General features: G+C 38.6%; 1 protein-coding gene across 1 annotated transcript in view; it reads right to left on the bottom strand.

Annotated features, from left to right (window-relative positions):
• Positions 1 to 2,425: 2,425 nt before the first annotated feature.
• The window catches only part of LOC127028538 (adenomatous polyposis coli protein-like), a 30,997-nt gene continuing 5,967 nt past the window's right edge, over positions 2,426 to 27,455 (bottom strand). Inside the window, exons 2-5 of the mRNA XM_050914299.1 lie at positions 24,264 to 24,416; positions 8,280 to 8,364; positions 7,128 to 7,329; positions 2,426 to 2,520 (exon numbers count right to left, since the gene is read on the bottom strand). Coding sequence (XP_050770256.1) covers positions 2,511 to 2,520; positions 7,128 to 7,329; positions 8,280 to 8,364; positions 24,264 to 24,398 — 432 coding nt within the window. The 5' untranslated portion in view covers positions 24,399 to 24,416 and the 3' untranslated portion in view covers positions 2,426 to 2,510. The remainder of the gene's footprint in view (positions 2,521 to 7,127; positions 7,330 to 8,279; positions 8,365 to 24,263; positions 24,417 to 27,455) is intronic.

Raw genomic sequence — 27,455 nt, 5'->3', positions numbered from 1 at the left:
CCTCTCGGTCATCTACCAAAGGCCTTGGGAGTCCAGGGAGGTCCCTGCTGACTGCAAGCTAGCCAACATTATTCCAATTTACAAGAAGGGCATGAGGGAAGACCCAGGGAACTACAGACCTGTTAGTCTAACCTCAGTTCCTGGAAAAATCATGGAGAAGATCATACTGGGTGCTATTGAAAGGCATTTAAAGGGCAATGCAATCCTCAGGCACAGTCAACATGGGTTCACAAAGGGAATTTCCTGTTTAACTAATTTGATATCCTTCTATGACAAGGTCACCCACCCAGTGGATGAAGGGAAGGCAGTGGATGTAGTTTTTCTGGACTTTAGTAAGGCTTTTGATACTGTCCCTCACAGCATCCTTCTGGACAAGTTGTCCAGCTGTGGGATAAGCAGGTACATGGTGCGCTGGGTGAAGAACTGGCTGAACGGCAGGGCTCAAAGGGTTGTAGTGAATGGGGCTACATCTGGCTGGCGACTGGTCACCAGCGGTGTTCCTCAGGGCTCAATTCTAGGGCCAGTTCTGTTCAATATATTTATCAACAATCTGGAGGCAGGAGTTGAATGCACCATTAGCAAGTTTGCTGATGATACCAAACTGGGAGGTGCTGTTGACTCTCTTGAGGGACAAGAGGCCTCGCAGAGGGATCCAGATAGATTAGAGCATTGGGCAATCATCAGTGGCGTGAAACTTCACAAGAACAAATGCCGGATTCTGCACCTGGGACGGAGTAATGTCGGGCACAAGTATAGATTGGGAGAGGAGTGGCTGGAGAGCAGCCCTGCAGAAAGGGATCTGGGGGTGCTGGTTGACAGCAGGCTCGATATGAGTCAGCAGTGTGCCCTGGCAGCCAAGAGGGCAAACCACATCCTGGGGTGTATTAAACACAGTATAACCAGCCGGTCAAGAGACGTGATTATCCTGCTGTATTCAGCATCGGTGCAGCCTCACCTTGAGTACTGTGTGCAGTTCTGGGCCCCACAATTTAAGAAGGATGTTAAGGTCCTTGAATGTGTCCAGGAGGGCAACAAAGCTGGTGAAAAGGCTGGAAGGCATGTCCTGTGAGGAGCGGCTAAGGACTCTGGGTTTGTCTAGTTTGGAGAGAAGGAGGCTGAGGGGCGACCTCATTGCTCTCTACAGCTTCCTGAGGAGGGGAAGTGGAGAGGGAGGTGCTGATCTCTTCTCCCTGGTATCCAGTGACAGGATGCGTGGGAATGGTTCAAAGCTGCACCAGGGGAGGTTCAGACTTGACATTAGGAAGCATTTCTTTACCGAGAGGGTGGTCAAACACTGGAACAGGCTTCCTAGAGAGGTGGTTGATGCCCCAAGCCTGTCAGTGTTTAAGAGGCATTTGGACAATGCCCTTAACATGCTTTAGCTTTTGGTCAGCCCTGAATTGGTCAGGCAGTTGGACTAGATGATCGTTGTAGGTCCCTTCCAACTGAAATATTCTGTTCTATTCTATTCTCTCTGATATCTATAAATTCCAGAATGTAAAGAGGTCTTCTTTTTCATGCTCGTTCAGAGATCTTTACTTATTCTCTGCTCCGGAGGGGAAAATTATTTTTTTTGATACCTGACTTACCAGTAGACCAGTAATTATCCCAGATATACCAATAGTCCATTTGTGAGGGGAACCAATCCTCCAATTGATGGCATAAATAGCTCAGCTTAATATCATCAAAAGAACTGGGCTGTGGCCACGTTTGGTACGCATCAGCAAAAGTGGTCACTTCTGGCCAAATTTCCTGACACAGGGCTCGGGCTTTTGATGACCCAGCTGTCCCATCAATAAATTTCCAGTGTTGCAACAATTAATCTACCAGTGGCCTCTTCGCTATACTTTGTCCGCCTCCCATTATTAAAAAAAAAAAAAATCACCTCCTTACTGCCAAATAAGATCCATGGTTCACTACCTCCATGCCTAAGTATCTCAAGGTGCAATCACCCACAAGCCAACAGTGCAGATCGTCGGGGTCTGGGCAGTAGTGACTCGTTGGATCAGGTGAGTCGGCTATGTTTCATCTGGGTCGCCAAAACTATCACAAAAATTTCGCAACTGGCCTGTGCTGACCAAGGAGAGAGGCTAGGACGCAAAGTATAGAATTACAGGAGTAATTCTTTTATTCATGCGCCTGAGGTGTCCCATTGAAATTGAGGCACACCCAATGTGGTTTTACACATGGTTCTTATACCTTTCAAGCATTCAAGTACAACATGATTTGACCAATCACTACTTAACACACACATACTACTGTTTTGCAAAGCAACTATAATTCTATGGCGTCATCATCCACCTGCTTCTTTCTTGATCTAGATGTCCCTGGAGTTGGTCTTGCTACAGTTACTTATCTGTGATGCCAGATAATGGGAGGGCTTCACAGAGGTGTTAGAGGGGCTAGGATGCTGGCGTTATCTCGGTAGTCCAGGGGTATCCTTTATTCTTCAGGGTGGGTGCTGTCGTCCTCCTCCTTGCAACGAGCTGGAGTCCTTTAGTCATGCTGACTTAACCATGACTATGCAGAATACAATGATGTAAACTATATACCTTAAGAAAGTTCATACAATTTCATACTGTAAAGACTAATTGGTACAATAGTTAGGGAATGAGATTTTCCTAACAGCAGCTTCCCTTTTTTCCCCCCTCCATGTGTGTCCATGCACTGGGTCTGTCCAGTTTATGAAATTAAATTTGCAAAAGTATAATTAATTCAATCCTTATAAAAAGTTTTTTTATTTGTAAATGCTTTTTCTAATGATATGAATCAGATTATTCTCATCTGTTGCTGATCATGATTTTGAGGTTAGGAGAGAGTTTAAGGTGGAAGAGCTGTTACTGATGAAAGAAAAATTTTGATGGAAAACCCTAATGCAGTTATTCCATCTTTTTACACCCCAAGATTGTTTATATCAGTACTTTCACAATATCAGAATATTCTGTTCTCTGCCATACACTGTCAAGTTCAGTGAGAATGCAGCAAGGCAAATGAAGTAAGTTTTTTTTGAACATTATAATGCTTTTATGAGGAAAAAAGGTTTTCAATTTGAACTGCTTTTCTACAGGATGAGTATTTCAAAAGACTTGTCTAATGTGGGGGGGGTGGTGGTGGTGGTGGTTTGGTTTTTGTGGGATTTTGTGAGGTTTTTTTGAAGCTCCCAACAATAAGTAAAGCTGAATGAACGCAGGATCATAGAAAAGTGGTTTTTTCTTTTGGAAATATTTTTTGGATATATATGTCAATGTTATTTCCAGTAAGAAGGGTAACAAAATATATGCTACTCTACTTACATTACGTAATTACAGTTATAATTAATAATTTCACTTCCATTGGTAGGCCATAAAATGACTAAACCTTGAAAAGGTAACAATTCCTGAAAATTACTCTCAAAGCTACCGATATTTAAAACAGTAGCTTTTGCTCAACACCAGAGACAAAACAGGTACAATTCTCTTTCAACCAAGCAATACATAAAATAGGAAAATGAAACAGAATTGTCTGCATTAAAAAAAAAAAAAAAAGAATATATTGATTGAGATAGCAAATTTTTAGGATATGTTAGCTGTTTCTACAGAAAATACTATTAAAATTTTTTAGGTACATGCTTCAGTAATTCAGTAAAACCAAATACATCTGGAACTAGCCAAAGAGAAAGCAGGGTACATTTAATAGGAATTCTATTCTAAACTGGTAACCTAAACACATACACCCTCTGCCCCAATCCTCCTCTAAAGACTTTGGAACTAGAGGGGAGATGAGCAAAAGAGAAATATGCAGACAATTTCATAATTTATTCTGGTAACTGAATCCATTTTTTTTCCCTTCAGAAGATCATTTTGGCCAAGCTAAACATCTAGCGAATTTGCCAAATTCACACACAGTTAATGAATGACTTGGTCCTCGTCCAAACACTCTTGCCCACATGCAGCATGTATTGTGTCAATGTATTAGATTCCTAGGTGGAAATGTTCCTGTTTCAGGTCTCTGAAAAATGTTAGTTTTCTTTCCAAATTGTTTTAATATTGAGATTTGCAAATTCCATGAGTTCTTTGAAAGTCTGTTTTAATATAAACAACAAAATCTACTAGAAAATAAATATTTGTTAAATATATGTTTAGAAACACAGAAACTTACTAAACATGCCAAACAAATTTAGACACAGCATAGGAAAATAAGTGGTTACTTTTCCTTTCAGAAATTAGTGATTCCAGATGCACTGTCCTGTGTCCTCCACCCTCAAATTCTGATTCCTTTGGCTATTCAGAGTCCATGCTGATGCCCTAAGTGTTCTTACATGTCCCCTCAAACAGCGTAATGAATGGGGCAGTTTTGATTATTAATCATTTCACTAATAACGAAGCCAGATGTTATCTGACCATGTCTCTACAGATCATTTTCTCAGCAGCACAAATCTTCACCCCCTCAATTGTGACAGTAACACTGCTTGTGTAGTGTTTCATAACCAGATCAGTGAACTCATCTCAAATTAAAATATCCCTCTCCCTTTTTTTCCCAGGGTTATTTTAAACAAAGATCAGTTCACTGCTTAAGCTGTCATTATCATTGAGAAAAACATCCAAAAAAATGTCACCTTAGAATCTACAATAGTGGGAAAGGATCACAGATCATAAAACAGATGTACTAACCACACCGAAGAACTCCAGTTGCTATAAATTAATACTCCTTGTTCTGAGTGACCTGGAGTTCATTTGAAGCTTAACTGAAAGCCCCAAGTACACTTCAAGATTTTACTATCATGTGGTAGAATACAGCACTGGAAAGAATACAAACAAGTACACTGTTTTGTTAAGATGGACATCAAAGACTACTGCAAGGTTCTTACTCTGAATAAGAACCAAGGTGCCCTGTGCCTATGAAATACCATACATGGAGAACTCTGTTCCATTAATCTTGCTAATACTCTAGGCACTACGAAGAAAGACCATTTCAATGGAAAACTGGAAGGGAAGATAGCCATTAGTTCAAATGGCAGACACATTAGATTCTTAAAGACTGGAATGAGCAAGTGGGAAGAGATTCCTAAATTAAGGGAAAATATTCTCATACAACCCTTCATGAACTTAGATTTTATGAGAGGAAGTAAACATGATTAGTGATCCTGACTAGGAAAATGAAAAAATGGAGTGTCTACTAGATGAGGATCAGAACAGACTCGTGGGAAATTGCTTCAATTTTATTGATAGGACTGAAAGGGACCTAGACATAGTACCTTGGAGGAAAAGTGTACTCCTTTCAGCTCTTGGTTGCAAAAGTTTTACTAAACACCAGGAAAGGCCCTTTAGAGCAGGGGTTTCTAAAGCGCTACCCACCAAGTTTCTGTATTATGGTTCCAGCCAGCTCCAAGACAGACCCACTGCTGGCCAAAGCTGAGCCAATGAGCAACGTTGGTAGCGCCTCTGTGATAACATATTTAAGAAAGGGTAAAAAAAATGCTGCACAGTAGCTGTGAGAGAGAGAGGAGTAAGAATATGTGAGAAACAACTCTGCAGACACCAAGGTCAGTGAAGAAGGAAGGGGAAGAGGTGCTCCAGGTGCCGGAGCAGATTCCCCTGCAGCCCGTGGTGAAGACCATGGTGAGGCAGGTTGTCCCCCTGCAGCCCATGGAGGACCACGTCAGAGCAGGTATCCACACTGCAGCCCATGGAGGACCCCACACCACAGCAGGCAGATATGCCCTGAAGGAAGCTACAGCCCATGGAGAGCCCACACTGGAGCAGGCTCCTGGCAGGAACTGCGGCCTGTGGAAAGGAACCCATGCAGGAGCAGGTTTTCTGGCAGGATCTGTGACCCTGTGGGAGACCCACGCTGGAGCAGTCTGTTCCTGAAGGACTGTATCCCTTGGAAAAGGACCCATGCTGGAGCAGTTCTTGAAGAACTGCAGCCCATGGGAAGGACCCACGTTGGAGCAGTTCATGAAGGACTGTGTCCCATGGGAGGGACCCCATGCTGGAGGAGGGGAACAGCGTGAGGAAGAAGGAGCAGCAGAGACAAAGTGTTATGATCTGACCGCAACCCTCAATCCCCATCCCCCTGCGCCACTCGAAGTGGGGGGAGGAGATAGAGAAGTCGGGAGTGAAGTTGAGCCTGGGAAGAAGGGAGGGGTGGGGGGAAGGTGTTTTTAGTTTTGTTTTTATTTGTCACTATCCTACTCTTATTAATTAGCAGTAAAATAAATTGATTTTCCCCAAGTCAAGTCTGGTTTGTCCGTGACGATAATGGGTGAGTGATCTCCCTGTCCTTATCTTGACCCATGAGCTTTTTCATCGTATTTTCTCCCCGTCCTGTTGATGAGAGGGAGTGAGAAAGCGGCTGGGTGGGCACCTGGTGGCCAGTCAAGTTCAACCCACCACACATCCCATCCATCAAGTAGCTTTCAATGCCCAAATCTTTAGAAACCCCTGTCTTGCAGAGAGGCCTCTGAAAACATCTGGGATTTCAGATTCATTTTAGGATATAAAGAAGCCTTCAATGGAAACAGCTGCATGTCTCTTACTTTGCGTTTCCTTCACAATTGATTGATATTGTGGGACAACTTTGCAATATGTCCTAGATGTATGTTCTTCATATTACTTTACAAGAAAAAAAAGTCTATGGTTTTGCCAACAGGAAAAACATCATATGGGGATGACATCTTCAAGATGCCTTTGTTTAACAGTCATTTTTGTTAAGAGAAAAGAATCACTAGGTAAACGACTCCTAATATTAAGTAACCAGTCAACCACCTATGGTAGCTATAACCATTTGCAAACAAGAGAAAGACTGCACCATCACATTGCTACAGTTTCAGCACTTATCAATAGTGGTGAGGAGATATGGAGGTGTTTGGGATGCTCCACCCCCCACCTCCAAAAAATATTTAAGGTGCTGAAAATCTGCTGATCAAAATAAAATAACCTTCAGCAAACAAACAGTAACAATGAAATACATATATGCAGAAGCTATATTATGTGTTTTAGGATTTCTGATGGTTTCCTTCCCTGGTAGGATAAGTATACCACTGATCAAAATCATATGTGTGATAGCTAAATATTAGATATGTTAGTAAATTTTCATGTTAAAATTAGAAGTCAATGCATACTGAATGAATAAATGAAGAAGTTTACCTCTCTCTTTCTAGCTCTTCTAAATAACCAGTGCTTTCTCTGCTTCCATTCATAAATCCTCTTCTTGGAAACGATCCTATGGGAACAGGACTGCACTCTCCTGAAGGGCTTGACACAGACCCTTCCCAGCTCCCATATGAATGCATGGACACCTTTGGCCTTAACTTCACTCCAGGGAAGTTACTACTTTCCAAGTTCAGTTCTGGATAATAAAGAGCAAACATTTTCAGAGCTGAAATTGAGCAGCACAAATCTAAAAGATCATTTCTATCTTAATTTCATACTTCATGAACAAATCTGTGACTTTTTTGATGGAAACAGTTAAAACATTTTGCTTTAGGATACACAGAACATAATGTGAACAAAACCAATCTTAATGGTACAGTTAGAGAATACTAATCCTCTAAATGAGGAGATGCCCAAACTACAATCCTGCCAACCAGAACAGTATCACGACACCAGTATGCCTGCCTGCCTTAAAAAATGGGCAGAGTATGGCATAAATATCATATGAATTGCTCGTGTCCCACTTCCTAATAGCCTCTTTCTCAGGGATCCCACAGATGCTCCACCATCATGTAAATGATAAGTGTTTCCACCATAGGGGCCTAAATGTAGACATCCTCTACAATATTTCTGGTTCTGTGATAGGGATAACAGATGTATGCAGGGAGTCACTGATCTGGGCTTTCTCTGCACATCCCATATAACAGGATGGGTACACGTTCCACCACATGCTCTAGGGAAGGGGGCATCAATTTTCAGCATGACAGATACAGTTCTAGTAATGTGACAGGGAAAGGGCAGGGCATGTAAATGAGTTCAGAAAATTGGTGGAACTAATCCACCACTAATTTAAACACTTAAAAACACTTTTTTCATGAAGAAGTGAATAAAGTGTAAGATATATCAAATGCAATTCATATGAAGCCTTAGGGTAACAGTAGCAAAAGCACAAAAGCAACATAAGAACACATTCTTTTTTGAAAATGTGTCTTAAAATAATTGGCAAAAAATAACAGACACTGAGATTATGCCTAAATTCCAAAGTGAGCACTGGAAAGAAGATGCAGCTGAGTTGAAAAATTTTATCCTAAAGCAACAACAACTAAGAAACAAATGAACCTACTTAAAGCATAATTCTAAATTTACCTTTAAGTCGTTCCATTAAGTCAATTTGTCCAGAAGATGCCATTGTCTCATCTTCAATACTTCCTTGTAGCTGTTTCAGCACCTCCTATAAGAAATTAAGCATAATTAAGAAATCCTTACAATAATAAACCAAGATAAATACATCTTATCCTGCCCTCAAGTACACATTTATGCAACAGCTACTGACACTGATGTAAACTATATTTAATGTGAGCAGTGATCAAGTGTCATAACTTTAATTTCTATCAAATATATTCTACAGTATTTCCCCAAACACTGTCACAACGTAAAGTCTATACTGAATAATTCATCTCTGATAATACAATTTATCAGCTTATTTAAAAGTTCTTCTCAAAGTGAATATCACATCTCTAATTTACAGATGGAGAAATGGAAGCAAAAAGTACAGTCAAATTTCTTCAATCTGTGTTCCTAAAGTTAGTCTTGTAAATATAAAATTTGGATACATAACTAAAAGTTACTAAAGAGCCTTGAATACTGCATTTTTTGAACCTCAAAGATATCAGAAGAAACACTCTCCAGGGTTTTTTAGTTGTAGGTTTTTGGTTGTTTTTTTTTTCTTCCTTATCACCACTGTAAGCCAGCAGAGAGTCATATTTTTCTTACTACTACTATCATGCCTATGAGGAAAGATTTAGGGCTCCTTCATGGAGTCACATTATTCTGCTTACTACTACTACCATAATGCCTAAGAGGCAAAGATTTAGTACTCCTTCATGTAGCCAAAGCTTCAAAGCTAAGAATATCCCTGCATGCTATCAAAACTACATATGATCAAATTATACAGCTAAAGGAAAATACTTCTAATGCATAAAAATATTCATAGTAAATAATAAATACTAGATTAAAAGGGGCCTGTAAGCCCCCAGGTCCTAATGCTCAGTGGCCTAAACTGAGGTGAAAAATTAAATGCAAGTTATAGTGAATGCCTTTTCCATATCATAATAGCAGATTGTCTTGGTTTCGGCTGGGATAGAGTTAATTTTCTTCTTAGTAGCTGGTATGGGACTATGTTTTGGATTTAGTGTGAGAATAATGTTGATAACATGCTGGTGTTTTAGTTGTTGCTAAGTAGCACTTATCTTAAGTCAAGGATTTTTCAGTATCCCATGCTCTGCCAGCAAGCAGGTGTACAAGAAGCTGGGAGGGAGCAGATCCGGGGCAGCTGACCCAAACTAGCCAAAGGGATATTCCATACCATAGAACATCATGCCCAGTATATAAACAGGGGGGAGTTGGCCAGGAGGGGCAGATCACTGCTCAGGCATCGGTCAGCGGGTGGTGAGCAATTGCATCACTTGTCTATTCTTGGGTGTTATTTCTTTTTTTTTTTTTGTTATATTCCTTTTCATTACAATTATTATTATTATTATTATTCTTAGTTAGTAGTGTATTTTATTTTACTTTAGTTATTAAACTGTTCTTATCTCAACCCACGAGTTTTACCTTTTTTTTTTTTCTCCTCCTCCCCATCCCACTGGGAGAGGGAGGGGGAAGCGGCTGCGTGGTGCTTAGTTGCTGGCTGGGGTTAAACCACGACACAGATACATCAATAGCAAAAATAAATTGAAAAGACTGGCCACAAGGCAAAAAGCCCTTATTATAATTTAAAATATGATTTTTCATATTATAGCCAACAAAATATTTTTAGAAGCAGTAATCAAGAAAAAACTCTAAGTAATGAGAGATGTTCCATACTTGTCATACACAGACTCTACACCTAGAATTGTACATCATCTGTTCAGACCTTAAATCTAATGAATTTTAGGCAATTATAAAAATCTCCACAACACTGTTTTGCTCTTTTAAGAAACTAGCATGCCTTACTATCAATGTTATTAATTCTTGCAACTTGTACAGAAGGTACACTTTAAATGCATTTTGCTCTGTTCAAAGAGAACAAAACCAGCATCTACACAAAGTCAAGATATTATTCATTTTTAACAGATATAATATCAAACCTTTCTGTACTCAAAGTGTTGTTACTAGTACAAAACAGAAGTAAAAGGACTTTGAGGAAAGAACTCCAGAGGGTTCTGAGAATATAATCTCCAAGCACTAGAATCAAACACTAGCTGCACAGTCACTCTGCAATCACCCATTATTTAATTTCATGCTAGTACTCCAGGAAGAAGAAATCTGGAGTGCAGATACATTAACTACATCTACACTGTTTTGCAGAAATAATTCTGAAGGTCAAGCTGAGGTCAAGTTTCCTGACTTCAATGTTGCCTGACTCATAGAGTACTGCAGGGGTACACCTACATTAGTGTTTTAGTTTGGATCAGTTTGAAGCCAGTCTCACAACTGCCCCCACTAACTGTACTTTGGTTCAGATTTTTGAGTTGTCCTGGTTTCGGCTAGGACAGAGTTAAATTTCTTCCTAGTAGCTGGTATAGTGCTGTGTTTTGGATTTAGTAGGAAAATAATGTTGATAACACACTGATGTTTTCAGTTGTTGCTAAGTAATATTTATACTAAGTCAAGGATTTTTCAGCTTCTCATGGCCAGCCAGCAAGAAGGCTGGAGGGGCACGAGAAGCTGGGAGGGGACACAGCCAGGACAGCTGACCCAAACTGGCCAAAGAGCTATTCCATACCATATGATGTCATGCCCAGTATATAAACTGTGGGGAGTTGGCCAGGAGGGGCAGATCGCTGCTCAGGAACTAACTGGGCATGGGTCAGCAAGTGGTGAGCAATTGCATTGTGCATCACTTGTTTTGTATATTCTAATTCTTTTAGTATTATTGTCATTTTATTATTATTATCATTATTTTTATTTCCTTCCTTTCTGTCCTGTTAAACTGTCTTTATCTCAACCCACGAGGTTTGTTTTTCCGATTCTTTCCTCCATCCCACTGGGTGGGGGGAGTGAGCGAGCGGCTGCGTGGTGCTTAGTTGCCAGCTGGGGTTAAACCATGACATGAGTGATTTCAGAGTGTAAACTAAACTCCTTTCAGATCAAACCAAGTGAGCAATTACGCTCAGACCATTAATGGGCATTCACGCCATGGGACCAGGCTGGAACTAGACCAAAAGTAAACCCCTGCTGAAACACATAATATGGATACTGGGTCCTCAATGTAACTCATCTACAGATCTGTTCATCTACAGCCAGCTGCACAACAGAATGTATTGGGTTTACATGGCAAGGTTTTGGTAGCAGAGGGAGGCTGCAGGGGTAGCTTCTGTGAGAACAGACCAGGGGCTGCCCCTGTGCTGGACAAGGCTGATTCCAGCCAGCTCCACTGGTCAAAGCTGAGCCAACCAGTGAAGCTGGTGGCACCTCTGTGAAAACCTATTTAACAATGGGTAAAATGCTGCACAGGCAGTGTGTGAGTGTGAGAAGCGAGGGGGGGGGGAAAAAAAGTGAGAAACAATCCTGAGAACACCAAAGTCAGTGAAAAAGGAGGGGGAGGAAGTGCTCCAGGCACCGGAGAAGAGATTGTCTCTGCAGCCCGTGGAGAGGACCACACCAGAGCAGATATCCACACTGCAGCCCACAGAGGACCCCATGCCAGAACAGGTGGATATTCCCTGAAGGAAACTGCAGCCCATGAGAAGGAACTACACTAGAGGAGGCTCTCCTGACAGGAACTGCAAATCACGGAGGGCCCACACTGGAGCAGGTTTATCCTGAAGGACTGCAGCCCATGGGGAAGACCCATGCTGGAGCAAGGGAAAAGTGTGAGGAGGAAGGAGCAGCAGAGAACTGTTATGAACTGACTGCAACCCCTCATTCCCCATCCCCCCTGCACCACTGGTGGTGGTGGGGGGAGAAACAGAGGAGTCGGGAATGAAGCTGAGCCTGGGAAAAAGGCTGGGGTGGGGGGAAGGTGTTTTAGTTTTTTGTTTTTCTCACTGTGGTGGGTTGACCTTGGCTGAACACCAGGTGCCCACCAAGCCACTCTATCACTCCCCCTCCTCAACTGGACAGGGGGAGAAAAATATAATGAAAGGCTCATGGGTCGAGATAAGGACAGGCAGAACACTCAGCAATTACCATCATGGGAAAAACAGACTCGACTTGGGGAAATTAATTTAATTTATTGCCAATCTAAATCAGAGTAGGATAATGAGAAATAAACCCAAATCTTAAAACACGTTCCCCCTCACCCCTCCCTTCTTCCCAGGCTCAACTTCACTCCTGATTTTTCTACCTCCTCCCCCGAAGTGGTGCAGGGGGACAGGGAAAGGGGGTTGTGGTCAGTCCATTACGTGTTGTCTCTGCCGCTCCTTCTTCCTCACACTCTTCCCCTGCTCCAGCGTGGGGTCCCACCCACAGGATACAGTCCTTCACAAACTTCTCCAACTTGGGTCCTTCCAACGGGCTGCAGGGTGGATATCTGCTCCACCGTGGACCTCCATGGGGACAACCTGCTTCACCATGGTCTTCACTGGCCTTGGTGTCTGCAGAGTTTTTTCTCTCACATATTCTCACTCCTCTCTTCCGGCTGCTGTTGCAGAACATTTTTTAACCCTTCTTAAATATGTTATCACAGAGGTGCTACCACCATTGCCAACTGGCTCAGCTTTGGCCAGCAGTGGGTCCATCTTGGAGCCGGCTGGAACTGGCTCTATCGGACATGGGGGAAGCTTCTGGCATCTTCTCACAGAAGCCACCCCTGTAGCCCCCTCGCTACCAAAACCTTGCCACATAAACCCAATACACTCACCAGCCTACTCTATTCTTAATTGGCAATGAATTAATTTTTCAAGTCTGTTTTGCCCGTGACAGTAATTGGTAAGTGATCTCCCTGTTGTTATCTTGACCCACAAGCTTTTTCATCCTATTTTATTCCCCGTCTTGTTGAGGAGGGGGAGCAAAAGAGCAGCTGGGTAGGCATCTAGCAACTAGCCAAGGTCAACCCACCACACTGCACACTACCTGTTGAAACAGACACAGCCTTTAGGATCAAGTCTGGTATGATAAAAATCACTACTCAGAAAATCTCAGCTGCGCTTGTGCTTAAGTACATTCAAGGGCATTCTCATTAGCCACAGGGCGCAATCATCTCTATATGTAACATATGCCCTGTCAGCAAAGTCAGACAAACAAATAACCTGAAGGGCTCCTACATTATCTGACGTAAGGTCAGATAGCATTTGCAGACAGCAGTCTTAGCTTAAAAGCCTAAAAGGGCAATGTTGATATGTAGAGTGGTCTTTGGAGTATTTCAAGCTTCTGAAAGATCTGTCAACTCAGATAAATTTAGAAATAGCTAGCAGACCCCTTTCTCCTGAGAACAGCACTGTGATGCAGGGAAAAAACACAAACACAAAAACAACCCAAACATCCAACCTTTCTTCCCACTTCCTTCTTAGAAGTCATCTTCTCACCTCTCTGCATGACAATTCTGCTATTTCAAAGATCATGTTCAGGATACTTTACTACATTATGAGTCCTCTTGCTTCAAGAGCCAATATTAACAGCTAAGCAAAAATACTATCACCTTTTCCTATGTTACCAAATTACATGACTGAATGATGTCCAGGTAGCTAAGGACTGCTCTCTCTGAATATGAGGTAACAGCAAGTACTAAACATCAGCATACCAGATCATATTTCTCAATTTTCTCTGCTACAATTCATTAGTTGAGGTTTTAACTTTTATTTTTTAAATTTTCCACTTCTTTTTTTTAACTGTGTATGCTTTTTTATTTTTAGTCAACAGGTAAAACTCTCCATTATTTATTTTCCATAGAAACACTGTTTAGATAACAATGTGTCCTGGTTTCGGCTGGGACAGAGTTAATTTTCTTCTTAGTAGCTGGTACAGTGCTGTGTTTTGGATTTAGTGTGAGAATGATGTTGATAACACTCCGATGTTTTAGTTGTTGCTAAGTAGTGCTTATCTTAAGCCAAGGACTTTTCAGTTTCTCATGCTCTGCCAGCAAGCAGGTGTGCAAGAAGCTGGGAGGGAGCAGAGCCAGGGCAGCTGACCTGAACTAGCCAAAGGGGTATTCCATACCATGGAATGTCATGCCCAGTATATAAACAGGGGGGAGTTGGCCGGGCGGCGCGGATCGCGGCTCGGGAACTAACTGGGCATCAGTCAGCGGGTGGTGAGCAATTGCATTGTGCATCACTGGTGGTTTTTCTGTTTGTTTGTTTGTTTGTTTTTTTCCCTTTCTCCCCCTCCTTTTTTGTTATATTCCTTTTCATTACTATTATTATATTTCATTATTACTATTGTTAGTATTATATTTTACTTTAGTTATTAAACTGTTCTTATCTCAACCCATGAGTTTTACTTTTTTTTTTTCCCCTCTTTCCTCCTCCTCACACCACTGGGAGGGGGAAGCGGCTGCGTGGTGCTTAGTTGCTGGCTGGGGTTAAACCACGACACAATGATATTATTAGGCTATGTGTTCTGGTTTAGAGCTTTACCTTTGTCCAACAAGTACAAGTGGTTGTTTTAGCCAGAAGGACTTAAATATGTAAAAGTTCTTGCAGGAAAATTACATATGCATAAATTGGGTAATACAGACATCTGTTTGGTGGAATGGCAAAAATAAGAAAGTGAATGCTAAACTTTATTCAGTTTAAATTCTGTATTTTGATAGTATATTACCCTTATGTTTAACAGATAACAAATAAAGGAAAATATACAAGGAAGCAAGTGAAAACTTGTCGGAGAAGTTCAGGTATGGGGGTACCTAAGAGTTAGAAGATTTCTCATCTCTCAAGCAATAAATTGAAATAGTGGGGATTATATAGAAAAGAAGCATTGGCTAACAAGTCATATTTGCTTGAATTGCTGCAAGGAGGGAACCTATCACAGAGGAACTTAATGATCCACAAACAAACAAGATGTGACTGGCTGACAAACTGATGAGGCTGCTGACAGAAGGGAAATCATTTGGGTGGCTATGATTTTCATTATCCAAATCTCATGATTACTCTAGTAAAGGAATTCTCTTTCTTAGGGTGTAATCTGCTTTTTCTTAAAGCCAAAGGGGTCATACCTAGATTTTCCCAATTGCTGAAGAGGGTGGAACAGGTTATACATTACAGTTAATTTCATACTCTAGTTACTTTAGAACACTTTGATGAATATTACTTCTGACATTTCACTATATCTATTTTATCCCTTTGTTCTAAAATTTCTATTGTTAACACTTAAATTTGAGACAGGGCCACAGACATGTTCCCTCTATAGTACGGAAATATCCCTAAGCTCCAAGTCTGCAATTACTGTGGAGATTTTACTATATTGTTTTTGGTCCATCAAGAAACTATAATCCACTGTGCTATATCTGACTTGATTTCTTAGCAGAAATTATATCAGATACCTCAGAACACCTGGAAATCAGATTTCCAGTGACAGTTTTCAAACAACACTAATATTCTAATGTGTAACAGAATGCACACAGAAATACCTAGCATACTAAATTCAAGATTCAAATATAAACATTTCAGTTACACCACAGTTTGCTTAGTACCTGTAGCCTATTCAATAATAGCAGTTCCAGATCAAGTATATCTAATTTAACATAAATATTTCTCTTATGTCTTGAATGCTTTATTTTCATATTACAACATCTTAACATCATTCTTCAAAAAACATTATTTCTGTATGCCTTGCTGAAACATTCTACTGTGTGTGATGTCAACTAAAAATCTTTTCTCCAAAGATAAAAGGGAAAAGGCAAGACAAAGCTAAAAACACTCTTCCTTTGGAAACAAATTGGAAAGTCCTGTTATTTGACACAGTAAGTATTCCCAGCAAACTGTTCAAGTTTCTGGTACCTTAAAGTAAAATGGATCTCCATTAAATGCATGCATCTACCATCTACTTGAGGAATCTCATATATAAAGATACACTGTATATGTGTGCATACATATAGCTTATGAATTTTGCCATGTATCAGGGATCTCTGAAAACGTTAGGCTTCAAATTCTGATTTGCATGCACATGGATTATTATATGCTGTATTTTACAATGACATAATGAACTAAGTTTTGTGCCAGATACAAAAATACTTCCTGTCATCTTTCTGTGCATTATAATGAGGGCCATTAAACACTGATGATCAGAGAAACAGACAGCTGATCAGAATAAAGCAGGTTTGTTTGTTTGTTTTTAAAGACTGAACAGGCTAAGCAGGAGATTGGCCATAAAATGGAGAAGGCAAGTTAAAAGAAAATCTGATCACCTGCCTACCTAATCAAGGAGGTATTGGATAAAAGGAGTCACAAGTTTTGAAAGAGAGACTCTTCTCTGCAGTCATGTTAAAGTAAACTTTAAAGTTTGGGCAAGAAGAATAAAGGGTACCAGTAGTATCTGAAACCTTATGTACCTACAGGGGTAAAATTCTAAAAAAGGATGCGATTCAGCCACTGGAAAACCTGGTATAAAGGATCAGCATTCACTGTCCTCTTAAGGCAAATAGACCATTAAGTCCTACTTTCATACAAGGCTAACAAAGATCTCATGTCCAAAAAGTATGACAGAGTATCTAAACACTGCAAGTCAGTTTGTTCCTGAAACATTCTGAACATCAATTTTTGGTTTTTATAAACAAACTTATGCTAAAATATTCAAAGCTGGAAGTATTACATTTTTTAAGGTTTTCTCTTTTTAATGAAACCACCGAGCTACTCTAACTGTTCTGTTAAGTTGCTAAATTGCTAGTCAGTCTGTTATTCCTGTTATGATTTGTATGTTCATCCTCTTAAATAGTCATAAAAAGATATTATAGGAAGTTATATTTGCACAGAAAATAAGTTAATTACAGGTGTCCTGGTTTCGGCTGGGACAGAGTTAACTTTCTTTTTAGTAGCTGGTACAGTGCTGTGTTTTGGATTTAGTGGGAGAATAATGTTGATAACACTCTGATGTTTTAGTTGTTGCTAAGTAGTGCTTATCTTAAGCCAAGGACTTTTCAGTTTCCCATGCTCTGCCAGCAAGCAGGTGTGCAAGAAGCTGGGAGGGAGCATAGCCAGGACAGCTGACCTGAACTAGCCAAAGGGATATTCCATACCATGGAACATCATGCCCAGTATATAAACAGGGGGGAGTTGGCTGGGAGGGGTGGATCACGGCTCGGGAACTAACTGGGCATTTTTCAGCGGGTGGTGAGCAATTGCATTGTGCATCACTGGTTTTTTTTCTTCCCCCCCCCTTCCTTTTTTTGTTGTATTCCTTTTCATTACTATTATTATATTTCATTATTACTATTGTTAGTATTATATTTTACTTTAGTTATTAAACTGTTCTTATCTCAACCCACGAGTTTTACTACTTTTTTTTTTTTTCTTTCTTTTCCTCCTCCTCACCCCACTGGGAGGGGGAGGGGGAAACGGCTGCGTGGTGCTGAGTTGCTGACTGGGGTTAAACCACGACACAGTTTATGTTAAAAATCACACTCAGTTCTAATAAGAAATAAGGTTTCTCATTCTCACAAATCCAGTGTGACAGAAACAAGATGAAAGGCACCATGACATCTTTAGCACACTTTTTACCTTTAATACTGCTAATTTAATTACTAATTAATCAACCACAGGAAACACATACAACACTGCAATAAATCTAGGAGATTATATTCTACTGGCTTAAAATAATTTCTTTTCCAACCACATTATCTTATCTTTGCTTAACATTGCACAAACATATTCACAATCCTCAAAACATCTTAGCATTTGTTTTTGTATTTAGTCAAAATCCATTCCAATCCAAAATAACAAAGCATCACAAGGTTTATTACTGTACCATCTAATTAGCAGAAAAAACCCCCCACAAACATTATCCACACCAAAAATAAACCATTCTTGGACATCAAAGTAAAAAAACAAAACAAAACAAGAAAACCCTACATCCCACAGAAAATTATTAAAACTAAAACCTTTATGAGGGCAATGATCTGCTGAAAAAAAACTCTAAAAACCAAATAACTATAAAAAATACAAACAAGCAGCTCATGATTTCCCTAAAACAAAAGTTTAAACATTGCTTTCATTTCAGTGTGTATTTAGGTAAAGTTTTTGCCATTTTTGCATCTATTTTGTTGATCTTCTCCATCTATTCATCCTGTACAAGACAATAAAAAATTGCTTCTGAAAAAGTAAAAAGCTAAATACATAAGTTACATCACTGGCTCCCAAAGTGTTTGGACCAGAAAGAGACAACTCACATATTTTGACATATTTTATGGACTAATATGAACCTTTAATATTAAAAATTGAAAACACTACTGAAAATATTAATACAATGACCAGTTAAATAAACACTGAAGTAGGAGTTTTTAGAATGTGTATTTAAGACTATAGGTGACCAAACTTCTTGTCTTTATAAAATTTAAATATGGATTTATTTTTTTAATCTCAAGTATTCTAAAGAAGAAATGAACTAGACAAATTAGTCAGTTCATGTTGAATTTACATATCAAATGAAGAAATTGCAAAATGCAAATCAGCTTCAAAATTGCACAAAATAAGATTTACTTTAAAATAGCTGCCACAAAAAAATTCCACACCTGTATGTTATATTAAAATCTATCTTCCTTTTCTCTTTGAGTTCAAAGTTAAAATGCTATTTTGTGATAATGTATTGGGTTTACACGGCAGGGGTTTGGTAGCAGGGGGGCTGCAGGGGTGGCCTCTGTGAGAGGACACCAGGGGCTGCCCCCGTGCCAGACAGCTCTGCAACAGACCCACCACTGTCCAAAACTGGACCAATCAGCGATGCTGGTGGCGCCTCTGTGAAAACGTATTTAAGAAAGGGTTAAAAAATGGTGCGGTAGTGTGCGGGGGGGGGGGGGGGGGGGGGGGGGGGGGGGGGAGAAGTGCGAGAAACAATCCTGCAGAGACCAGGTCAGCGAAAAAGGAGGGGGAGAAGGCGCTCCAGGTGCCAGAGCAGAGATTCCCCTGCAGCTAGTGGAGGACCCCAGCCGGAGAAGGTGGATATGCCGTGAAGGAAGCTGCAGCCCGCGAAAAGGGCCCACGCTGGAGCAGGGGAAAAGCGTGAGGAGGAAGGAGCAGCAGAGAGGAACTGTTATGAACTGACTGCAGCCCCCCGTTCCCCATGTGCTGGAAGGGGAGGGATAAAGGAGTTGGGAATAAAGGAATGAAGTTGAGTCTGGGGAAAAAAGGGGCAGGGGCAAAGCTGTTTTAGTTGAGTCTGGGGAAAAAAGGGGCAGGGGCAAAGCTGTTTTAGTTTTTGTCTTTGTTCCTCACCAGCCTACTCTATTTTTAAATGGCAATAAATTAATTTTCCCCAAGTCGAGTCTGTTTTGCCTGTGACAGTATCTCAACCCATGAGCTTTTTTTTCATCTTATCTCCTCCCCCTATCCTGTTGAGGAGGGGAGTGAGAGCATGGCTGGGTGGGGTCTAACAGCCAGCCAAGGTCAACCCACCACAGATAAGTAACTGAAAATATCCTTTTTTTTTTTTTTTTTTACTTTGCCAACTACCACAACATATACTAAGAGCTCTTCTAGACCACTAAGCATTATATAATTATAACATTAATATATTATTATCTGAATTAACATGACTAGCAAAGCTGAATCACTGCAGAGATACCATATTCTTTCATCTCAACTACTGACTTTTATTCAACGACTGCTGTATTAATCATAAATTTATGTATTTTTTCTTCTTCAAAAAGTGTATTCATTGGTGATGCTGAAAAACCTGACCTTTTCCTGGTAAAGTTTGACTTTCCTAAATTTCCAGAAGGAATTTATATAGCTGCATAAAATATTTTTGTTGTTATCTAACACAATGGGATACCAAAAGTACTTAATCTCAACTGGTTTTATTTAACGCTGAATCATGATTCATATTCAAAATAATGAAAAACTTGAAAAAGTTGGTTTGCAGCTGGCAGAAAAGGAAAAATAAAAAAAAAGTATTCTCTCCAGGAGTGTTTTCCAAAACATTAGTTTAAAATTGTCCAAACAGCAATAGTAACAAGGCACTTTTGACATGTCCTCTTGAAGACTGCACTAAAAAAAAATTAGTGAGGCTTAGGATACACTGTAAGAAATATAATCATAGAAATAAACTGGTCAATACTTTTCTCAAGAGTTATTCAAGCATACTTCAACATAAAAGAGCAAAATATAAAGGTTTATCTTTGCTCTTATAGCAGAGAAAAAGGAATGAACAGAGAGTTAAATGCATAAACAACTTCTGTAGGGGGCAGAAAATGCAGCTTGTACTTGCATGATTTTATTCCCTATAGGACATACATTAGAATGCTTTTCAAATAATTTAAGAAATCAAAATCAGTTCAAATGACATTCTTCCTGTTTTATTATCGATACATGTGGACACAATAGAGAGGCAATTAAATGAGTTGGAAAATATTATACAGAATATTAATTTACATGTATTATATAAAGATGAAAGGGAAAGCTTTTTAATCACAGAACACTGTGTACAATAAAGATTGTTTTCTTACAACACATTACTCATTTTACTGTAAAATCCAAGCAGAGACAGAGTGAATGTGGAAATCAAGCATGACATAAGTTATTATTTTGCTTCTTCTTGAATACCTGAAGTTAAATTACATGTACTTATTCCCACCAAGATCTCACATGTGGAAAGAGCTAATTCATATTAATATATTACATAAAGAAATATACACTCTGACAAAAAAAAAAACTTGTCAATTACGCAAGCTAAGCAGAAGAGTGTTCATTTGCAATATATATATATAAAAAAATTGAGGTCTTTTTCTGACAAGAGTTCTACATTTATAGACAGAAAGTAGACATAACTAGCACTGGACCAATTTTTTCTCTCTTTGATTTTTACAGGTTTTGAACAAAAATAAAATGGGTATCTTTTTTCTAAATTTGTCCATAGTCTGTGTTTTATGTAGTTACTCTCATTACCTACACATCTAGAGACTTTAACAATTCTCCTATATTTATGGGCCAGCATCATTGTTGCATTGACTATAAAACAGCATATCTGTTTATTTAAAGAGAACATTTTTTTCATACTATTTCATCTTACAGTAAGCTAATAGTAACAGCTGCATTTCCCAAGTTTGTCATAATATTCTGAGGGATTTCTTTTGTTTGAACAGTCAATCCCTAAGAAAACACAAATTAAAAAAAGTGGACATTGTTTTACTAATCATTTTGGCATCCCTGATATCGCATCCATCTTCATTTACCCCAACATTTTTTTCTGGTCTGCAAATAGACAGTTTTCACTTTTAAATATGAAATTTAGCTTTAAACATGAAGCATTCAGACATTATTCTTATATAGGTCAGTAGTAGTTTATTATAAATGCATCTACAAGATGAGTTCACGTTAAGCTTTTAATTCTAGTATGAAATTATTAAAATGAGGCACACTTGCACAACATTTTTAACACTACTGCTTACAAAATCCCTTTCTTTAAAAATATTCAATATTGTCTTTAAAATGCCCTTCCCGTGTATATTGTTTAATTAGTTGTGGAAGGAAATAAGGCAGAAAAGGAGATACAAGTAAACATATCAACAGTCCAAAGAATCACTATGAGATGTTTCTACCCTAGCCCACAGAACAAAATAAATGGTATAAGAACGGCAATGTTGCTATAAATACATCAGAGAACCACAGCTCATCTCCCCCACTACCAACTCCCTTTCTCCCATTAATATTTGGAATTGTATTGAGTGGGAGAGGCTGCTAGGGCTCTATTTCATCTCAAAGGTAATTATGTGCTATCCCAAAGGATTGGTTTTTCAAAGTATTTGGACTTTTAATTATTTATACGGTAGCTAAAGAACCAGAGAAGTGGAGGTTGAAAGTCCTTCCGATTACTTTTCTTGTAATTATTCCTAAACATGGCGCTAGAACTACACAAATTATGAAGCAAGCAGTCTCTTTCAGTGGAACAAAGCCACCATGTACCTTCTCCTAAAGCTTATAAAACTAAAATTATCTCTTGACCAAAGAGAATCCTGCAATGATCTCAAATTTTTTCACCCACAGACTCCAATTCCCAAGATCATTCCTAAACCATCTTTAAAATTCAAGATAAGGCAAAGCGAGGTTTGAACACTTTTCAAACACATCTGAAACAAACAAGGGAAAGAAACAGTGTCTCACTTCAGGTCCAGGAACAAACACTCATGAGGAATAGAGCTGGTTGGAATTTTTTTGATAGAATTGGGATTTAAAAAAAAAAATAAAAAAAAAAAATCAAATTTATCTAAACAATCCTCTCCCCCCTCCACCCCAAATGAAGAGAAACATACTGAGTTTGGTGGAGGTTTTTTAGGATACATTCCTCAGGTCTGGGAAAGCATTTCAGAAAAAGAAAATATGAAATATCTACTCAAAATTTATTAATAAAGACAGTTTCATGGAGTGGGATAGAATCACTTTCTGTTTGGTGATCTGACAGATTTGAAGTAAGGACATAAAGTTGTCCCACATCCCAAATTAATGCCCTAGAGACCACCTTATACAGCTGGTCTGTTTCCAAGTCACTGGAAATGTAATTATATACACAAAAGTCAAAAGAAAAAAGATAACTATATGGGGAAAAAGAAGGGGAAAAAAAAAAAAAGACTTTTTCTGTCCCTTTTTCAAACGATGAGGAAGATCATCACCTCTCCTACTCTTCACTCCCTTATTTTAGACTGCAATGACAGGGAGAATTATTGATAAATTTGTTATAATATTATCTTAAGAAAAGCAGTATAAGTGACAGATCTAGCTCAAATTTTCTGATACATAGTTAAGCAAACAAGCAATTATTTTCAGAGTTGTTAGTGCCAAATATAGTTTCAAGTAGCTAGTGTAAAGGACTATAATTTCACTTCAATTCAGAAAGCAGAGTCATTTTCATCTTGCAGTGCAATGCAAAGATTAAATATAACTAAAAAATATGTAGTTCTTTCAAGTGTTGTCATAACTAATGACAGTAATTCAGAACACAAGAAAAATTTTCTTTTTATAATGAATATATAGCTCAATCTAGATGCTAGAGGAAAAGAAAGTTCAATTAAAAGTATATTTAAATTGTTACATTCATCAAATCAGCACATTTCATATAATTATAAAGTAACAATAAATCTACCACATGAACATGGTAAAGCAAGGAGATGGGCATACAAATGTTGTTTAATGTTTAGACTATGCCTACACTATACAGTAGCATATGCAGAGATACCAAAAATTTCTAAGCCATGTTAGCTTAGGTACCAAAAGCAGACCAGTTTTCCCAGCTGTAACACCAAGAAACAGGATTTGTCAACTCAGGAAAACCACTACGTTAATGCAGCTATATTGCTTGTGAAATTCTGCCTTGTTCAGTGCCATGTACCACACAAATACAACTGTACCTATAGATGGATTTTGATCAGTAGGAAGATAAATTCCATCTGAGCTTAGTGTTTCCTCTTGGATAGGTGGCTCCGAAGGCCTACACCTAGCCAATAAACACTAGACAGACACATTTGGGTGAAATTAGTAAATATAAATTTAGGCCTTGGGAAGACTGGAGACTTGTGGTATGATTTTAAAATGAGCTTTTCTTTTTGGGATGTTAAGTAAATATTGTAATAAAACTAAAATTTTTTAAACTTACCTTAAAACACTGAAAATCTCCAGTCTCCCCACTGTTTTCAAAAGCTGAGCAATGCCTGCTTTGTCATAAACTATGTCAACAGACTGGACTTCCTGCTGGGAAGTACAGCATCGGTAAAATGGTAGGGCTTATCATGACAGACCAGAAAAGAAGATATGAAAATGGAAAGGTGTATCTAAAACAACATTTCAAAACAATTTTTAGTTTTCAAATTTCAAAAGTAGTTTTCATAATCAAGTAGATTTGATTACTAGTTTTCCCTTACACAGCCTGGAAAGGGATTTCTGTAGGAATCTAAAAGCACATAAAATTTCTTGAGCAACTACCAGTCCATTAACACACTCATACATAATCAAAATCAAAAGGCAATAACAGAAATGGTGATACACACAGACATATAGGTTGCAATACCTTCATATTAGATGCCTCAGTTTCCAGCTTTGTTAGGTGGTTTGAGTTGTCCTCTAGCTCTTGTCGAAGGTTGGAGTTCTCCATTTTTAATGCCTCAACTTGCTTTAACAACTGGTCATATGAAGCTGCAGCCATCCTGGGCTACCCTCAGCCCTGGAAAAATAAGAGAAGATACTAGATTTAAACATTTTAGAAAAAAAAACCCCATATCTAAACATAAAATTACATCTCAGTCTTTCCCATTTACCACTCAACTTACTAAACATTTCATTCAAATCCATTAAACCAAACTATTAATGCCTAGAACTAACATCAATTCAATGGCTTTTTTTCAGTAGGCTTCCATTTGATACATGATTCAGCAAATGAAAGAAGATGATAACAATTGCTTTAGGTATTAGGGGAAGCCAGAATACACAAGGGAAAATCATACCATTATACAAAAGTATCCTTACTTTTAAGTACTTCAATTATAACAATAAAAAACTAAGGAGATAATAGATCATATTCAATCATTTTTGAGTAGTCAACAAGCACTGTCAACCATATCTAAAAGACGCTGACTGCCCACATATTTTATGAAGTGAAATATAGACACAGATGCTCAGCATTCCTTAGAATAACACACACCAATGAAAACGTGTAAAAGGAGAACAGTAAATACTGAGGAATTTTAACAGAACAGAAGCAAACGTAACGGTAATCAAGTCGTCTGCAAAAAACTCCAAGGCGTAAAGACTAAAATAAATATCCATATTTCTAACACAAGAAGTAGAAATACTGCACAGTTAAAGAAACAGATGAAAGGCCATTCTTAATATCAAGATACCCTATATTATAAATACAAAGAGGAACAGTAGGAAAGATTAATATTTTATGATTTATATACTATTAGTGATTGTGTTAATAAGTCATACATGCATTTTAAGCAATCTTTATTTTGGGTAATATTGTCACACAGTCCTAAAACATTACCACAATTATTCAGCCACTACAAAGAAACAAGAAACACACACAGTAACTTAAATGATAAAATTCAAATTGTTTCCCATTTTCAAAATCCAAAACCCAAAGTTATTCATGTAAAGAAACAACATAAGATAATTAAAGCCTGGGTAACCACATTTGAAGCTCTTTACATTTGAGGCTATAAATTTCTTATTTGAAAATAAGCCATTCAGCAGAATAACAGGAAGCATAACACTTCTTACATGTACAAGTTACCCTGCCAATTTCATAGCAAGAATTTCCTAAGCAAATATGGCACCTGTAACTCAAAAGAGAAAAATATAAAAAGCTTATAGGACAACATTCCTTTTTCATTGCTACTATAGTACTTCAGAAATATCCAACGTCTAAAAGCTCATATTTAGTTTTTATTTTATTATGGAACATACTGTAAATACAGTTTGCAAGCTATCTTGAAAATTATGCTAACAGAAGAGCAATTTGTGTACCCCCTCACTAAGCCTTTGACCTTTGTAATTACAAGGTCAAGTAACTGCTTGTGTAATCAGCTTTGCTCTTCCAGACAATTCTTAATTGAATTATCAAGCTAATTAAAAAATAGGTAAAATTATACAAAAAGGTTAGACTTAGTTCTCCAATATAAATTTTGAAAATTGTTTAATCTTTCAAAATTTAAGCTCAATGAAAATATAAACAAGAATATCTATTATTAAAGATAGGAACACTAACAAAAGCTTCACTGCATTTGATATGGCAAGTTTATTTCGTTTTCAAGAAACAAAACTTCACGTCCTAAACATGTCTCATCATTAAAGAGGGGCCAAGAAAGAAGTCTGCCATTTGTGGAATTGTGACTTCAATAACAGTACAAATGGGGGGGGGGGGTGGGCACATGACACCACACCTTAATAAATTTCTTTTTCCTAATGTGGTCATGCTAGACAGGAGACCTTACTTTTAGAGAAATTAAGACAATCCAAAATATTTATTCTATTCCATGGATTCTGTATTTTTTATAATCAGGCAGTTCCACCTAAAAGGCAGATAGTTGTCAAAGAGTTGTAACAAAAAAAACATCCAGAAAGGCAAATTGTTTGTGGTCCATTTCATGCATGTATTCATTTGATAAATACTAGTTTGCCGTTCTAATTAATAAAATCAACAGCTATAGTTCACATTTCTTTTCAGAACATACACTACATGGCCAATCCTGCCCAAGCAAAGGTGGACAACTTTAAAATGTTTTCACTTCTAAGTGCTATAAAATGACATTGTAATACTGACAGAATCTGTTGGTTTATATGAGGCTCTATAACTACATTGCATAAATAGTAAACTTAATTTTTCATTTGTTGCACCTGACATGTTAGAAATTAACTCAAGTATATCACACATTCTTTTACATCTAATTGACAGAAGCTGCTGTGTGCCATATTTTACATGCATGTCAATTCTAGCTAGAATACCTTTTTCTTACATTATGTTAATACATGGTTAGTATGCGTACTGGTTTGGGCTGGGATAGAGTTAATTTTCTTCATAGTAGCTGGTATGGGGCTATGTTTTGGATTTGTGCTGGAAACAGTGTTGATAACACAGGGATGTTTTAGTTATTGCTGAGCAGTGCTTACACAGAGTCAAGGCCTTTTCTGTTTCTCATACCATCCCACCAGCGAGTAGGCTGGGGGTGCACAAGAAGTTGGGAGGGGACACAGCCGGGACAGCTGACCCCAACTGACCAAAGGGATATTCCATACCATATGACATCATGCTCAGCAATAAAAGCTGGGGGAAAGGAGGAGCAAGGGGGGTGGGGTGGGGTGTGGGTGTCATTCGGATGAAGAAGCCCTGCTTTCCTGGAAACGTCTAAATATCTGCCTGCCAACGGGAAGTAGTGAACGAATTCCTCATTTTGCTTTGCTTTCACGTGCAGCTTTTGCTTTACCTATGTCCTGGTTTCAGCTGGGACAGAGTTAACTTTCTTTTTAGTAGCTGGTACAGTGCTGTGTTTTGGATTTAGTGTGAGAATGATGTTGATAACACTCTGAGGTTTTAGTTGTTGCTAAGTAGGGCTTATCTTAAACCAAGGACTTTTCAGTTTCCCATGCTCTGCCAGCAAGCAGGTGTGCAAGAAGCTGGGAGGGAGCAGAGCCGGGGCAGCTGACCTGAACTAGCCAAAGGGGTATTCCATACCATGGAACATCATGCCAGTATATAAACAGG

This window comes from Gymnogyps californianus, unplaced genomic scaffold, assembly GCF_018139145.2.
Source record: "Gymnogyps californianus isolate 813 unplaced genomic scaffold, ASM1813914v2 HiC_scaffold_34, whole genome shotgun sequence".
NCBI classification, from domain to species: Eukaryota; Metazoa; Chordata; class Aves; order Accipitriformes; family Cathartidae; genus Gymnogyps; species Gymnogyps californianus.
The sequence above is the reverse complement of the archived record's forward strand: the minus strand, read 5'-3'. Positions and strand labels throughout refer to the sequence as shown.